We start from the raw sequence: 16,569 nt of genomic DNA, 5'->3' as shown, positions 1-16,569 counted from the left end.
TGCTAACCACCGAACCACCATGCAGTCCGATTTACCATATAGCTTTAATGCACATTAGAAACAGCTGCTTGCTAAATGGAAAATAAACTGTTCGTTTTTTTATTTGCACCAATAAAGTTGTGAGGTCTTGAAGTATTTTGTCTCACGTCAGTCATATCGTTATCACTAATTTTCTTGTTCACAACGTGATAACTATTTCTGGCCATATCACCCTGTCCTACTGGTAACATCTTGTAAAGTCCCCACATGTGATCTGAATTTAAAGTCTGTGAACGTGAAAGCTTCAACCCAGCGGATAAACAAAACGAAGAGGAACAAACACTTTGGTTTCGCTGCTACAGGGCTCCAGGCTAACTTTTTCACTGGTAGCACCTCCCACTTTGTCTCAGGCAAAACATATGACTCACTGAACATTTTCTCATTGATAGACGCTACAATTTACAGATGTTCCCTAAACGCCCCACACTGCAGGCTGCCAAAATGACTTTAAAAAGAGTTAATCAGGTCGTTCTAATGTCGGATTTGTGCGACATGAAACCGAGTGTTTTCACACGCTCTTTTCTATGACCGTAAAAAACAGCGAATGCAGTTGCGGTTTGTTTTTCATTAGAAGACTTAATTTTTAAGTACACCAAATTTATAAAAGTGCTACTTCCCACCACTGTGGTCACCACGGCAGCTTCCTGTGGCGGTTACAGCGACACTAATACAGCCTAATGATCATCAAGCACTCGCACTAATGCGACCGCTTAAACTCGCACGCTCTCAAAAAAAAAAAGGTCACAAATGCAAATAGCCCTGTGCTATTGATAGATGAGCTCCAAGTTTAAATTCAAACACTGCAGATTAAAGAGTTAACCAACTATAAACAATAAGGATGCTCCAGTTCATCACAGACCGATATTCCTTGTAAATAGTTTGACTGGGGGTCTTGTTAAGGATCAATCAGAAGATGAAAGTCTCCACTGGCTTCACTAGTCTGACACTTCTACCAGGTGTCAGAAAAAGACAATCATTTTGCAATTTGCAATGTCCATCCATCCATTATCTATACACCACTTAATCCTCACTAGGGTCATGGGGGGCTGGAGTCTATCCCAGCTGACTCAGGGTGAAGGCAGGTTCACCTGGACAGGTAACCAGTCTATCACAGGGCTACACTTAGAGACAGACAACCAAGCACACTCACATTCACACCTACGGACAATTTAGAATCACCAATTAACCTCAGCATGTTTCTGGACTGTGGGAGGAAGCTGGAGACCCCGGAGAGAATCCACGCTGCACGGGGAGAACATGGAGACTCCACGCAGAAAGATCCCGGGTGTCCTCACCGGGACGCAAACAGGCGACCTCTAGCTGCGAGGCAACAGTGCTAACCACCGAGCCACCTCGCAGCAATTTGCGACATGTGCTCCAAAAAAATCCTTCATGGAGGAAAGCAGCCTCAACAGATTGGTCACAAAAAGGAACAGATAGCTAGAAAGCTAACTAGCTCTGTATTGTCGTTGATTGATTCTTGCTAGCTGCCTATTATCTCCTATGAATGCAAAGGAAACGCTGAGGGCTGACTGACCTGAAACAGTATTTTGGTTATATTATATTAATCAAGCCCCTGTGTGTTGTTTCAATTATTAGTATTGATTTTAGTTTTTACAGTTTTTATTCTAATTTTTTTTTTTTGGTAAAATTGAATTTTATTTAATTTTTTTTTTTAAAAAGCGTCTTTATTTCTTAAGCTTTAAGCTGTTCTCAACATATGTGCTGTGGTTTAAGTTGCGTCTCGAGAGAGAGAGTGGAACTTGTTGCACATGTCAATAAATAAATAAATCAATTCATGATACTATCTCATCTCTCAATTATAATCCTTCAGCGTTCTGACATCCTGCATCTCCACATGGTGCTCCAGCTGCAGTCTGTCAGACAGAAAAGCTCTGCAGAGGATAGTTAGAGGAGCTGAGAGGTTCATCGGAGTTTCCCTCCCCTCTGTCCAAGAACTTTTCCAGAGCCGCTGCAGGAGCAGGACACTGAACATTGTCAGGGACTCCTCACACCCTCTCCATGAACTGTCTGAACTGCTGCCATCAGGCAAACGTTTCCGAAGTGTTAAAGGAAGAACCTCCAACAGCTTCATGCCACAAGCTGTCGGAATGCTGAACTGCTTATCCAGACACGCAAACACTTGTTTATTTAAATTGCTTTAAGTTATTGGATCCTGAAGAAACGCTCTCTCATCCTGCCTGTACTACTGTGTATGTACAGCATAAATAATGTTAGACTAAAAGTAGAAGACTTAAAATAGACCCATTTATTCTGCTCCCAGTGATTGAGATCAGGGCCAAAAGAATCCCGACTGGAACACCCGTTACAATCAAACTTCATGAGAAATAGACAAAAAAATGGTATTTAAAACCTGATTTTGAGGACTTGAAACAATATTTATTTGATGATCTGGAGACTCTGAGATTAGAAGGGCAGCACAGTGAGACATATGCAGACCTCTTTGGACTCTTGAAAGTCACGATGAACAACATCGTTTATTAATTTGTTGGGAAATCAATGGGCAAAGAAATAGATATTGAAAGTCTACGTGCTTCAGTCTGTGATGGCTGATCTCTCACCTTCTTGTACGTCGTCTCTCCAGTGGGATCGATTCCACGATGGCCGATAGTTTTTTTCATGGCCTGAGACATGTGCGGACTTGGACCCTGTGGGTACAAACAGAAGAGCATCACAAGAGGAAAAAAAAAGAACTCGTCGTAAATATGCAGCAACATGTTCTCGTGTTTCTAACAGGAAGGAATTGACCACATGTCAGCAAAATACTGGCAAATTCCACATTGCTGACACAAATGGAGGTTACACATTTCCTCCCAACAAAGCCGTCGTTTCTCACCTCGGCCGAAGCATTTTTTCGAGTCCCGGTCGAATCTGAAGCAACAGAACACACGAGTTACAACAGGAATACACACAAAGGAAAGAAAATGAGCTAATCAAGCAGACAGACTTCTAACACGGGATGCATTCACGTCAAAAAACTCCAAACAGCTGCTACCGTTCTATCCCTAACACTGAAAACAGAGAGCGCAGCCGACACAAGCAGCATGCAGACGCACCTCGTTGGTTACCTCTGAGAGAAGACAGTCTCCTCCAGAACTGACTCTGCAGGTCTTTGCGTGCAATGGGAGGAATTAAATGCTATTAAAGTACGTTCAAACAGCGCCAACAAATGCCCCGTCAGTAACAGAAAGCTATGCTCGTTGGATTCCAAAGTCAACAATAAATAGTTTGCTATTGTCTCTAAGAAAACACACGGTAGAAAGTGAAACATCAGCCAGCATCAAACGAAATTCAGCTGATAAATTCAACCGGTAGTGCAAGTAAATACATAGCAGGTGCACTCCAGGACGGTGTCATGTCAACCCTACGATTTATTATTAGTATTTTAATAAAGTATTTGATTAAGGGAAAAACTGAAGGAAATAAGGACACTTTCTACAGGAACAATTTGCCCTTTTGTTGAGAAAGTTTCTTACTTGCTTTCTTGCAAAGAAGTACACAACAAGTTCTAGAACATCCGTTTTCTTTATGACCTGCCCGAGGAAATCAGGTCTGCTGATTCTGTGCCCTCTTTTAAGTCACTCCTTAAAACACATTTTTTATCGGAGAGCTTTTCCTGATTTTATTTATGTTTTGTAGCTTCTTCTTCGGTTTTGTGTGCTTTCTAGTTTTCTGTGTGCTTATTTTATCTTAATTTTGCATTTATTTTATTGGAAAATGCTCTATAAATAAAGCTTACTATTCTTTTTTTATTTTAATCTGACCTTTAAGAGTCCCCGGAATTTATTTAAAGGCAAAAATGACTCAAAGTTTGTTGTCTGTTACACCCCGTTGTCAGTTTCTTATTCTTATTTGTCGGGACACCCTTTTTTTGTCAATAAAAACAGACTAAATATTTGAAATATATCTCTGTAACACATGTAGAAAATCATTAAAGTTGATTTAAGATTCTTGAAATTACAATTTGATGGTGAATGAATACACAGGTGTCCAGTAGTCTTTTAAAGCTGAACATTAACATTCATATTTTGCGATGGTTTGTTCTATGCATATGTTTTTTTCGTTGTATAGGTTAGTTAACTTTGGTTTTCACTTCACTCACTACAGGGCTTTTTATGACAGCGACTTATTTTCGTGGTTTTAACTGTTTCATCTCTGTGCCGTTGTATAACTGGAATATGAGAAACTGTCCTCTGACGCGTCCAAGATCCTGTTATCGTTTATTCTCAGGGGGGATGTTGTGGACGTGAGTCAAGCCCGAGTATCAGACCGACCCTGGCAACAAAACAAAACTACAAAACACAATCCAACAGACCCACAAACTCCAGAATTATGAAATGATAAAGTTCAGTGACCACTTCTCCAAATGTTTCAACAACAACTGAAAATGAAATGAGGACATCCTCACAAAGTCTGAGTGTGTGAACTAGCATTTACATGAATGAACCAACTGTCCAACCAGAGCTGAACGGTTCAGCTGAAATAATATCACAATCGTAGGGGTTGCAATTTGTACAATAAATGTAAAATTCCTACAAAACATTCCTCATAAATCACAATCTGCTAAAGAAGGATATTTGTTTGGTTCAGACGGCAGCACATATGCCATGATCATTTAAGATTTCTGTCAATAAAAGAAGAAAACTCACCAAATTCGTGACTCATATGTTTTAGCAATAAGTCCAATTATATCTGCTGACATGCACAGACACGTCCAACTACATAACTCGAACCATGTATCTGTATTAAGTCATGAAGCTAAACAAACCTGATGTATGTCTTTAAATTAAGGATGCTATGTCCATAATAACTGGGTACTTACTGGAAGTGTGGCCCTGCAGCCCTGGAGGCTCCTCAGCAGCTGTGGCCATTCAGACTCAACTTGGTTTGGATGAAACTCGGGTCCTTAAAGAAAAAAAAGTCACCAAATCAGCCGTGATCGCTTCACGACGGTGCGGACCTGTGAGGAGAAACAGCAGCTCATTAGCACTCCGGATGATTTCACGCCACAAATATTGACAGCAGCAGCAGCAGCCACGTTGACGGGCTCTTATCGGAACGCAAACGGCACCTTTTAACAGCAACCTCCCGCCAAACAACTCGGCTAACACTGGCTGGTAAAGCGCCTTTAGGAGGGCAGTAATGAATGGTAAGACCGGTACGTGTTGAAACAGGTTAGCGTGACAGCTAACGACACGGTCTGGGTTACAACACTGAGCCAAACGGACGGAGGGAGGCTAGCTGCTAACTCTGCTTCAACTTTTCTAACTTTAACTAAGCTAGCCGAGCCGGTAACTACCGAAAAGCGGCACAAACTCAAAGTCAACTCACCCGAAAGTCCTGCGGAGGAGTTCTGGCAGCTGCCGGAGGAAACGAACTAAAAAAAGAAAAAAAAACTTTTATCTTCTTGAGACACTGTTTTCCCTAAAACTAATAAACAAGGAAGCAGTGCGGAAGCGGCAGTTTTTTGCTGTTAGCCGGAGTTAGCGCAGCACATCCGGGAATCAGAACTCACGATTTCACAATAAAAGCAACGCATTAAAATAAACCGCAAAGAACTTTATTGTGTAGCTGAACATTTAACGTTTATTAATCATATTTAGAAATATATTTAATTATTTTGGTTAATTAATATAATATTATAACATAATAAACATATATATTTAAAACAAATAAAGGATTCAAAGACCTTTATTGTCATGTGAAGCAATAAATAAATTATCAGGGCAATTAACTTCTCAGCTGACTGTGTCTCACCCTCCTGCCCTGATTAACCTGTTTACATTTGTTCAGACTTACTCATCACTTGTACCTGATAGAGACTGACACAGACAAATACTGAACATGCAAAAGATATGACAATATAAGATAAGACAGAACCTTAAATAATCCAGGAGGGTGTTCTTGTGTTAGACATTGATCAGAAAAATTACACAACACGGTAGAAAAGTGGCGTTCTGTGCATTGAAAATTATGTCTATCACCATTAACCGGACTTGAAGCATCAAGAATTACACATTAAACAGTCAAATGGCTCCCCTCAGTGTTTAACTGTTATATCTGCATTAACATGAGGTGAGCAGCGATTAAAACATGCTAGTTGAGCAGAAGTAATCATGCTTTTTCATTTACTTTTAGATTTTAATAATCATCAGTTAAGTGTAGAAAATCTTGCTTTAAATATCTGACAAATAAATGAAGTAGAAAAAAACACTATTTCCAACTGAGATGTTGTAAGAGGATGTGGAAGCGTTTCACGTTGTTTTTATTCAGAAAAGTGTTTAGTTATTCCACCTCAACAAAATAGTTTGTGTGTACCCATTGTTACTCTGCACAATTTATTCAAATTCAAGTCTTTTCAGACAGTAAATGTTTATTTTTGCCATTTAAACACAAGGTGACAGTAGGAAAAGTAATATTTAGCAAATGTTTCCTGCATTGTGTTTCTACTAATGTTGACTCAGAAACTTATCTTGAAGACAAATGACTCAATCAGGAGTCTTGTTTCTGCTCATACTTTGATCTTTGTGGTTTGAATTGTCACAGTTCTCTGACAGTACCACATACAAAGTGACACGACTCAGTCAAGATGTTTGTCGAGTGTTTATTTGTGTCCCTTTACAGCACGTTTCTATTCAAGCTGGGCAGCACATTTAAACTTTTATCACTGACATGAAACATTCCCCCACCTCCTCCAGCCAACCATGACCCCTGCTGAACACTTGTTTTATTACATCAGTGACTTTTTTCCCCTTTTTTTCCTTTGAAACACTTAAATCAAGTCAAATATCACTTCTCTGGTTGATCCTTCACTTAAACAAAGCATGTAAGCATGTTGAAAATGCATTAATATACAGCATCAGCTCAGCATTATCTTCCACTTGTCCTAAAACGCTGTTGATTTTTCCTCTGAACTCTCCGTTTCTTGCTTTCAGCTCTAGCAGGCCCTGGGGTTGAAGGTGAATCCCAGCTCCCAGTTCATCGGCGGGGCGGTGTAGCCTGGTATCGGGTTGTACTTCGGGTTTGTCGGCCCGTCATTGAAGCATTTCCAGCGAGCATCTCCGGAGGCCTCACAGCAGACGAACGGGGCGGTCATGATGGAGTATTCGTCCACACAGAACTGAGACAGGGCTTGTTTCCACTACGAGGAAAGAAAAATGAGTGTCAGACAGCTGGGAGACATCTTCATTTAGCAAAAGCAAGAAAGAGACACAGTTTGTCCTCACAAACTCTCATCCGGCTTCAGTTAAATCTGCTCCTTTATGCACGAGTGCAACAGAAGACTTTGACCCAAACAGCAACTCCTTTAAAACTTTTCTTGAGTTTTACTGATGCTTATCCTTTAATCACCCCATGAACTAAAACACAAATTTGAGCTTTTAAAGTAAATCTGACCATTTTTTTTTACAATGTAGATAGGGTTCATTTAAATCATAAAATTAATTTATTACTTGAAACTTGAACTACACTGACCTTCACTAACTGATAAAAAGTATTTACAGAAGAAAAAAATACATACAGGATGAAAATCATACATTTAAAGTGTTTTTATGTGAAAAAAAAAGTTAACAGTTGGGGGAAAAAACAGGCTAAAACTGTAAACATTAAAAATCTGTACAAAAGGTAATTCTTTTATTTATTTTTTAAAATCATGTTTGACCATAAAATTAAACTATTTATCACTGTATTTAAATCCACACACACACAAAAATATATTTTTTTAGATATTTGTTAATTTAAAAAATGATATTAGGGATTTAAAAATGAATTATTTGACTGGTATTTTATATATTTTCTGCCTTTTAAATTACAAATAATGACCAGTAAAATCACAGGGGGGAAATAAGTGTTATTTTTACACATTGACTGTAAATTAAAAGAAAAAAACAAAACAAACAAACAAAAACAGAACCAAACTCTTCACAATGTCCACATCAAACATTTATATTTTAACAGCTGGTAATTTTGTTCTTTAACATTTAATCACAGTGATTTAAACTATTTAAATCAGCAACAAAAATCGAATTATTTTATTGATATTCGTTGCTATTTTCACTAGTTGTCACTGGTTTCATTTTACAATATTTCACCATTTTTTAATATAATTTTGCAAGCACCCATGCTGCAAATTTGCATTGTGTTTTGACTGGAATTTCATTTATTGCATTTAATAAGATCCTGCAGGAAAACATCATAAGAAAACAACAATGTTTAAGAATGAACTCTGTGCTTTGAGTAAGACAACTAAAAACAAATATTAGGCTATATTATCAGGCTCTAGTGAAACTGGAATATGCAGTATAGTTGTACATGCTGAATACAAAAAAGCATACTAGACTACTTTGTCCAAACATGACAGAGTTTCTCACCCTAAATATTATCTTTACTATCAGTCAGGGATACCAGGGATCTCCTGTACCGTGTATAACATGTCGTGTGGACTCACAGCTTGCTGGGTGCAGCACAGGATCTGGCTGCTCTGCTGAGCTACTCGTCCGCTGCAGCACATCGAGTACCACGACTCCAGGCGGTTGATGGCTTTTCCCCGGCGGCGGAAGTGGCTGAAACCGTTAGGTGGGAAGAAGCTGTCCGGGTACCTGGGGCGACCCTGACCCTGGTGGCAGATGGCGGCGAGGTTGTGAGCGGTGGGACGGGCGGGCGGGAAGGGGACGTCTGGCTCGTTGAGAAAGTTCTTCCTGGATTCTGTGGAAATACAGAAGCAACACAGAGGTTAATAGCACTGCAGCCTGAAGAGTGCATGAAGTATAAATGCTCAGAGAGTCGAAATTACCTCTCAGATTTGCACCATGAACCGCCACCAGGGCGACTATCCAAAGTCCAGTGAGGCCTCCAATGAAAGTCATGGCTGCACGGTGATGTAGTGGGATCAGAACAGTGAAGTAGCTGATTTCTCTCTAACAGCAGGATCCCTGAGCGGCTTATATAGGCAAGAGGAGGTGCAAGTGTGGGAGTGAAATGCCTGGAAGTGGGCGTCGGAGGGGATGTTGTGGTGCACGAACCAGTTGAGTTAAACACAAAATGAGTTCACTGATAAATGCTGACGTATGAAGGTTAGTCTGGAAGTCTGCAGTCACAGTGGAAATAAGTCACAGGAGAGTCATGATATTATAATAACAGACATTTATTAAAGCAGATATTTGACTCTTTATAACAGGAAAAGTGCAGGCGTGACTCAGAACTAACACAAATCATGACTTCTTTGTGCATAATTTCACAGGGAAACACAAAATATTTCTATGACTTCACCACCATAACAATACAAGACAACTGACACGCATGGTTCATTTCTATGCTAAATAGCCATCGAGTCTGCAGATTTTATTTATAAAACACGTTTCATTTACAGGTACATTCGGATGTCTGTGAAGATCCTCAGTCATCCAGCTTGTGGTTATTCTCATAGTTTAGAAACTGGACTTGCTTGTAACACAAGAAGAGCAGCTCCTCAGGACAGGACTCAGCAGTCCACCTGCATCTTCAGGCCAAAGGACATTCCTTTGAGGACAGTAATGTACAGATGGTTTGAGATAGGAGTGAAAGAAGCCGTCTGTGTCAAACTAGAAAAGATCATCCCTCAACAGGTGGAGGTCTGAGGCATCACTTCTCATCCCAAATTTGCAATCCTTCATCATCAAGTTTGAGAAATACCTCAAAGGCACTGAAACTAAAACTGTAGGAGACCAAAACTGAGAGAGACAAAAAGGAAAAAAGCCCACTCACCACTTTTCAAACAGGATGTAACCAACACGAAGTCCAATTAAAGCCCTTACATTGTGACGCTCTTTTTAATTAGCCAAGGAGTGGAAAAAGAAAAATCCGCCCTAGTTGATCTTATCTGTGCTGAGTGGGCACAGTGGTTGATAAATGCCGCACGTTTATTAAAACCATTCAGAGCTCATTCTCGAAACTTCACAGAGCTTACGACAAACTCCGTCATCCCTGTTTGGATGAGTGTGTGCTCCGTTATCAGAGGATGGTTCCCACAAAACCAGAAACGCTGAGCAGTTGTTGTGTCTCATGTTGTTATCCACAAACTGTGAGGATGTACGTGTGGTTGCTCACGTCCTAAAATTCAACTAATTGTCTTGCGGACATATATTTACATTTCAAAGATTCCTATAAGAGAGCTGCAAGGTGGAGCGGTGGTTAGCATCGTTGCCTCGCAGTTAGAAGGTCGCTGGTCCGCGCCACGGTGAGAACACCCGGGATCTTTCTACGTGGAGTCTCCATGTTCTCCCCGTGCAGCGTGGGTTCTCTCCGGGTTCTCCGGCTTCCTCCCACAGTCCAGAAACATGCTGAGGTTAATTGGTGATTGTAAATTGTCCGTAGGTGTGAATGTGAGTGTGCTTGGTTGTCTGTCTCTAAGTGTAGCCCTGTGATAGACTGGATACCTGTCCAGGTGAACCTGCCTTCACCCTGAGTCAGCTGGGATAGACTCCAGCCCCCCATGACCCTAGTGAGGATTAAGTGGTGTATAGATAATGGATGGATGGACATAAAAATGAAAAAAGAAAGTTTTTTTTGTTGAACCTTCTTAACTGATGGAGCAGGTTTGACAAGTTGTACCACAAAAGCAAAAACATTCGTCTCCGGTCTAATCCAGTTACACCGGAGTTGTGGGATTTCATATATCTGTTTAGTTTTAGCAGCCTGGAGGCAAAGTTGTGCACATCATCACAGTCCTAAGATGTGATTAATCACAGTTACAGTATTTCTCGTACTCAGTGATGCTCTGATAAAGACTTAGTTAGTTGGAAATAAAAGAGTAAAGTGATAAAAAGAATAACAACAACTTTATTACAGCGTTGGTGGACCTTTCAAACGTTTCCTTTCTCTGTGCATCTTTAAAGTAGGTGAAGTTTTTCTCTCTTCTGCTGCTTGTGAATGACTTTCACTGGAAGGATTCTAGACATAATATGATGTTTTCATAGTTTTATTATCACTGAGCTGCCATCTGCTTCGCTGAGGATGTTTTGAGAGAAAGAAACACAAACAGAGCTTGTGATCTGTATTTATAATCCCAAGCCAATACAGGCAATCTTCACTATATATTTTCTTATAACTGATGTTCATTCTTTGTTTGTTTACATTTTCTAGAATTTGCAGAAGTGAGACACAATAAGACAAATAAAACCTGTATGTTTGTGTTGACCTTCCTCCCTGGGTGAGGGTAAAGGACAACAGAGATAAACAGACAGACAAACACTTGTTTTATCTAATCAAGTGTCTTATTCCTACATGTAAAATGCCAGATTGCTAAATCCTGACGTAAAAGGTTCAGTTTCCTTTGTTGCATTTAATGACCAGCAGGTAATGCCACTTCGTTAAATGCTTTGGTGCCAACTCTTCATTCATCATCATTTAGGAGTTTGCTTCACTAACAAGAGGGGAGTTTCTTTTGTACAAAATTCCGGGAGCAGTGGGAGGAAAACTCTTCTGGCTGAGGCTGCAGCTCAGCCTACGTGATTAAGGAGCATCAAAGCGAGCGTGACGCCACCTCTGTGGTCTATATGCAAAACGAATGGGTCACTGTGGGCACGTGTAGGCGTCAGAGCAGGTTTGTTAGCTTCCTCTCATGTTGTTGTGTTGAGGTTCAGTCAATAAACACAAACAGCCACAGAGATGCCGGAGAGGCCTTACTTCTTAAATTTAAATAAAGGAAATGTTGAGTAAAAAAAAAAAACAGACATTTTTCTTGACTGCAAAAAGTCTAACAGCACTGCAGCTGTTTGACCAGAACACGACACGCTTGCACAGGATGCACAGAAAAATAATTTATTGAGCATACATCAGAGCGCCTATCATTATCATTATAGAGCGAGACATCAGTAAAAGTGACATTACAGACATGCATTAAACTGTGTTATTGCCAACAGGTTGGACGTAAATGTGAGTGTAAAGATGCTTATGTTATAATCTCATGAATCGATGATGATGCCGTCGGTTCAGTAACGATGAAGGACGGATGGTAATCAGTGCAGCTGATTGAAAGCTGGCAGGAGGATGGAGTTCACTCACTGGAAAATAAACAGAAAAAACATTTGTTGAGCTGAAATTTTAACGGATGACAAAATATATCAATAACAACATTTACACCGTCTGCATATAAGAGTCCAGAAGGAAGAAATCAAAAACATGTATGTGCAGTTTTTAACATTTTCTACTTTGCTTGCTCTCACTGCAGCAGACATGCAGGAAAACTACTGTAAATGGCAGGGTTTTTTTTTCCATTTTTTAAATTTTATAGCTCCCTGTGTGTCCATTTAGACTGCATGTGTTTTATTTGACAAATCAGGAAACTGGTGTTGTTGGTTATCAGCTGTTTTGACCCACTATGGAGTCCCCGGATCAGTTCAAGGGTTTTGAAAATTTGTCTCGATGACTTCCCCTTCCGTGCCTGTCGACGCGGCAGTTTGGGGTTTGGGTAGTCAAAGGAAATGCACTGGCTGTCGCACGTTGTCATGGTTAGTGTTGTATTGTTTCCTTGGGGGGGGGTTTGGTTTCTGACTTTCTCTGTTAGGTTTGGGTTTGTTCTGATTTGTGCTCTTGAATAGAGATCGTGGTCTCGTTTTTTGGGCATCTGTCTTTGAAGTTTATCCTGTTTTCTTTTGGGTTTTCTTCAGTAGTTGACTAATTCATTTTTTCATTGCGTTGTCTTGGTTGATGTCATATTGTTTTCTAGAAGGGGTTTTGGTGTGGTGATCTGAGTTTTTGCGTTTTTATTGTGAGATATGGTTTAGTGTGTGTGCTTGTGTTTTGCTGGCTGCACGAGTGTTTTCCAGGCTGGGTGGGGTTTTCGGTCGGGAGAGCGCTCGCTCACTCTCCTCCACACCTGAGGTTCATCAGTAATCAGTGCTGGATAAAAAGCCCGCCTCCACCTGTGCTCCAGCACCAGTGGATTATCCTGCTTTGAGTGGTAACAGGCCAGCAGTATGCTAAGAAACTTTGTGCTTTGTGTAGCTCGCTTTGTCTCACGCTTGCTTTCATCTGCGTCTATAACCAGAACTTCCCTGATGGATCATCGCCTCCCCAGCCCAGCTTCGGCAGCCGAACTCCAACCCCAGCTGTCCTGTCTCCCGGTCCCTCTTGGAAACCTCCCCTGGAATTCCCTCCCTCACTTGGCTTCCCTCACGAGTTCCCCGGTGTCTCCTGCTTCCCCTCAGCCTTTGAATAAATCCCTCTTTTCTTCACTCCTTAAACCCTGTGTTGCATTTTTGGATCCCTCCTAGACTGAACCTTAACATTTGGTTTCGGATTTTTTTTCATTCCAGTTTAGGGTTAGTTACATCAAAAGTCAAGGCTTTCATGAATAATCCCAGTCTTACACTCTGTACACATGCATTTTTAGTGCTTTGATGCTTTAATATCTAACAACATTTTTATAAGTTATTAGCTAGAGATCCTTTACTTACCATACGGGGAAATCGGGACCCGTCCATTGGCCGATGTCCAGCGACGCTAAGGAAAACGGAATCTTGTGAAGCGACACAAGCAGTTTCTGTCTCAGATCTCCTGTTGCTGTGCCAACACCCTCCAGCTTCCCACATGCTCCACATATTGTGTCAGCTACATCGTCACTGACGGTTATGGTGAGCTCATTAGCTGGACTGAAGGACAGCTGAACGGTGGTGGAGCTGTTAATTCTCACCGTACCATCAGAAACCTCAATTACCACGTTGTTCTGAGAGAAAGTGGTCTGGGTCATTTGTATTCCATCAATCTGTGGACACAGATCGAACACTTAATAGCAACAAATTCATATTTTATGTAAGATAGTTAGGACGAATGTCGTGTTTGTGTCGAGACTCTTACCCAGATAACGTGTTTGTTGGTGACAGCGATTATCATGTCATTGAAGAACGCGTAAAAAGCCAATAACGTGTTGAAACCGGGATGGCACGGCTGCAAGCTGGCCACCACCCTGAACCAGTCCGATCCCTCCGTCTGGTTGCAGTTCTGGATCATCTCGTAGGCTCCCGGCGCTGCTACGGTGCCATATTCGCCATTAAACGTAGTGAGGGTCCCGTTGGTGGTCAGGGTGCACTGCTGAAGGTGGCAGCCCATCACGCCGTTCCTCACCTGGCAGATTTCGTTGGGGTTGCACGTCATGTTCGTGGACACGACCACTCCAGAGGCCTGGCAGGTGTAAATCCTCTCACAGTTATCGGTTATAACGGTCTCTCCAATCTGCAGATGACACAAAATAAATGGTTAGGTCAATCCTTAGAAGGGCGCGATCGGCTCTTTTGTGCATAGTTTCTTATCTGTATGTAACGTGTGATCTACTGGACACCATGAATTACTCTAAAGGGATGAATAATAAACGTCAGAAAGGCTTTCATTTCAATGTTTGATTGGATAAGCTACTAAAACTACTTCCCATCGTGACTGCCTGCTAAAGTGTAATAGAATGAAGAATTTGTTTCTGGGGGACACAAACCATTTATTTTTTAATATAACCTGGAATTAAAAGGGTCTAAAAGGTGGTCTGGGTCTAAAAAGTGTAGCTAATGCGGAAGTGAATTGAATCTGCACTCTCTCTAACAGCCAGCAGGGGGCAAAAAATGCTGCTTGTATAGAAGTCTATGAGAAAACAAGTCAACTTCTCATTTCATATATTACCTCAGTAAAAATGTTCCTAATCAGTTTATGGTCTCAATTGCTAGTTTCAAGACTTTTTACATACAGGAGGATGTTTACTTTGTAAAATATAGCCCCGTTTAGAAGAAAATAGACAAACTGTATCGCTGTGCACAGCGTCCTCAAGTTCTCAGTCACTCATCTCTTGCTACATCCAGTTTCAGATGTCTACGACCAAATTCCAAACTCAAGGCTTCAAAACTGGAGTCTACTACATCCATCTTTAATATATGGTCTACGATGCTGAGCAGATACACCGTTTTCCATGTTCTCAGATTAGCATGTTAGCATGCTTATATTGGACTAAACACAAAGTATAGTTAAGCCTAACAGGAATGCCAGGAGTTTTACAGGTATTCAATCCTAAACCAGAAACCTAAACAAATCTGGGACTTCTAATCTAGCAGTGAAAACTTGGATAATCACCGACATCAGTAGGGTTTATCATCTGGGATAACAAGAGTCGTGCCCACATCCCGTATTGTCCCGAGAGTCTGGTTTGCACAATTAACACATATTTACACTGATTTAAATATTACAAATTACATAATTATAATGTATTGACAAATGTACCTATTCATTTAAAACGCCTTTGATTGCTGATAACTGAAACACCTTATCAACGCAACGAATAAAGTCTAAAGATTAAGGCACTACTTTAATAATACGTTATCTTCTTGCCTTGTAAGTGTGGCCATTGTAATAACAGCTGCACTGGTCAAAGGGCACGCAGCCAGTTCCATTGTAGTAGTAGTCGCTATCGCAGGCACAACCCTCAATGCAAGTCGTAGAGCACGTCATGGTGTCGCGGAGTCCGGGGCATGGAGAGGCGCAGAGCGTCGTGCATAGCTCATAGTGGCTGTTGTTACTGCATGTGTACGCTGTTACAAGACAACAGGAGTTAGCACTTGCTGAGCAGATTGAATTTCTGTTCCATTTGTAATAACAATGTGCAGACTCACGGCAGAAAGAGGAGTTCCTCCAGTTCTGAACCTTTGCTCCGAAGTCTTGGCAGTCTAGCACATACGCAGCGATACTCTTGCACACCATGCTTTGCTCATCTTTAGCCATGCACACATCATAGACGCAGTCGTTGAAGTAGGACGTGGGGTCTATCACGTCGTGGCAGGCAGCGAAGGGACCCGAGGAACTGGTGATGATCGCGCATTTTGCCTGGATTGCGGCTATTTCAGAACTGTTACATGTGGGGCAGAGGTCACCACTGCAGCCGTCTTCGCAAACCACACCGGGTAAGGGAACTTTCCATGCGGCGCCGAAAGTCTGGAAGTCCTTGGTGACGCTTCCGTCCGGCAGCTGGAACTCATCTGCTTCGTTGTTGTTGAAATTGCCGCACATGCCGCAGGTTTTGCCCCTGTAGTTTCCAGGAACGGTGACGGTGACGTGGTAGACCAGATCATAGGTGACCTTGAGGCCAAAGTTGGTCAAAATGACATCATTAGTTCCCTCTTGATAAATCATCACTGCACCGTTGAGGAGGTTCTGTGGAAGGTGGTGGAGGACCCCGTTCACCTGGAGAGAATCAATAATTGGTTTGATTATCGATCATTTCATCTAATCTTTCCCGGTCCATTTTAGATCATCTTAAACCCTTCAGTGACGTACCCAAACCATGTTAACGTCGTTCCTGCGAAGAATCATCACAAGTCCAAAAACTTCAACAGCCACAAGTTTGGCCACCGACACCTGGGGATCGGCAGACAGGCGATACCACTTCTCGTTCTCCACCACCACGGAGAAGCCAGTGAGCCGAGTGCCGTTGAGGTTGCAGCCTTCGGCGGCGACGTAGGTGCAGGTTCCTTGGAAGCTGTAGGTGGTGTTGTCGAAGGT

The 16,569-nt window shown here is 41.5% G+C and overlaps 2 protein-coding genes across 4 annotated transcripts in view; both read right to left on the bottom strand.

Moving 5' to 3' along the window:
* The window catches only part of pip5k1aa (phosphatidylinositol-4-phosphate 5-kinase, type I, alpha, a), a 12,247-nt gene extending 6,724 nt beyond the window's left edge, over window positions 1–5,523 (bottom strand). Inside the window, exons 1-4 of one of the 3 annotated variants that reach the window (XM_008283831.1) lie at window positions 5,392–5,523; window positions 4,883–5,020; window positions 2,897–2,931; window positions 2,622–2,708 (exon numbers count right to left, since the gene is read on the bottom strand). In XM_008283831.1, the coding sequence (XP_008282053.1) occupies window positions 2,622–2,708; window positions 2,897–2,931; window positions 4,883–4,931 (171 nt within the window). In that variant the 5' untranslated portion in view covers window positions 4,932–5,020; window positions 5,392–5,523. Of the gene's footprint in view, window positions 1–2,621; window positions 2,709–2,896; window positions 3,445–4,882; window positions 5,021–5,391 lie in introns of those variants that run through there. The other 2 variants (XM_008283832.1, XM_008283833.1) reach the window with 2 other exon arrangements.
* A 1,136-nt stretch (window positions 5,524–6,659) lies between these two features.
* ecm1a (extracellular matrix protein 1a) lies at window positions 6,660–8,924 on the bottom strand. Its single transcript, XM_008283876.1, has 3 exons — window positions 8,852–8,924; window positions 8,507–8,763; window positions 6,660–7,201 (listed from the first exon to the last, which is right to left on the bottom strand). The coding sequence occupies exons 1-3, from the start codon at window positions 8,922–8,924 to the stop codon at window positions 6,998–7,000; spliced, it is 534 nt and encodes a 177-aa protein (XP_008282098.1). The 3' UTR covers window positions 6,660–6,997.
* Window positions 8,925–16,569: the final 7,645 nt, after the last annotated feature.

This window comes from Stegastes partitus, unplaced genomic scaffold, assembly GCF_000690725.1.
Source record: "Stegastes partitus isolate 25-593 unplaced genomic scaffold, Stegastes_partitus-1.0.2 Scaffold329, whole genome shotgun sequence".
In the NCBI taxonomy this organism is placed as follows: Eukaryota; Metazoa; Chordata; class Actinopteri; family Pomacentridae; genus Stegastes; species Stegastes partitus.
The sequence above is the reverse complement of the archived record's forward strand: the minus strand, read 5'-3'. Positions and strand labels throughout refer to the sequence as shown.

Bases quoted from the DNA above. Each gene is read 5' to 3' on its own strand.
- ecm1a (XM_008283876.1), bottom strand. From the start codon at position 8,924: ATGACTTTCATTGGAGGCCTCACTGGACTTTGGATAGTCGCCCTGGTG. The intron at 8,764-8,851 runs GTAATTTCGACT...GTATTTCCACAG, and splicing joins TCATGGTGCAAATCTGAGAG to AATCCAGGAAGAACTTTCTC. The intron at 7,202-8,506 runs GTGAGTCCACAC...CTTTCCTCGTAG, and splicing joins TGTGCTGCACCCAGCAAGCT to TGGAAACAAGCCCTGTCTCA.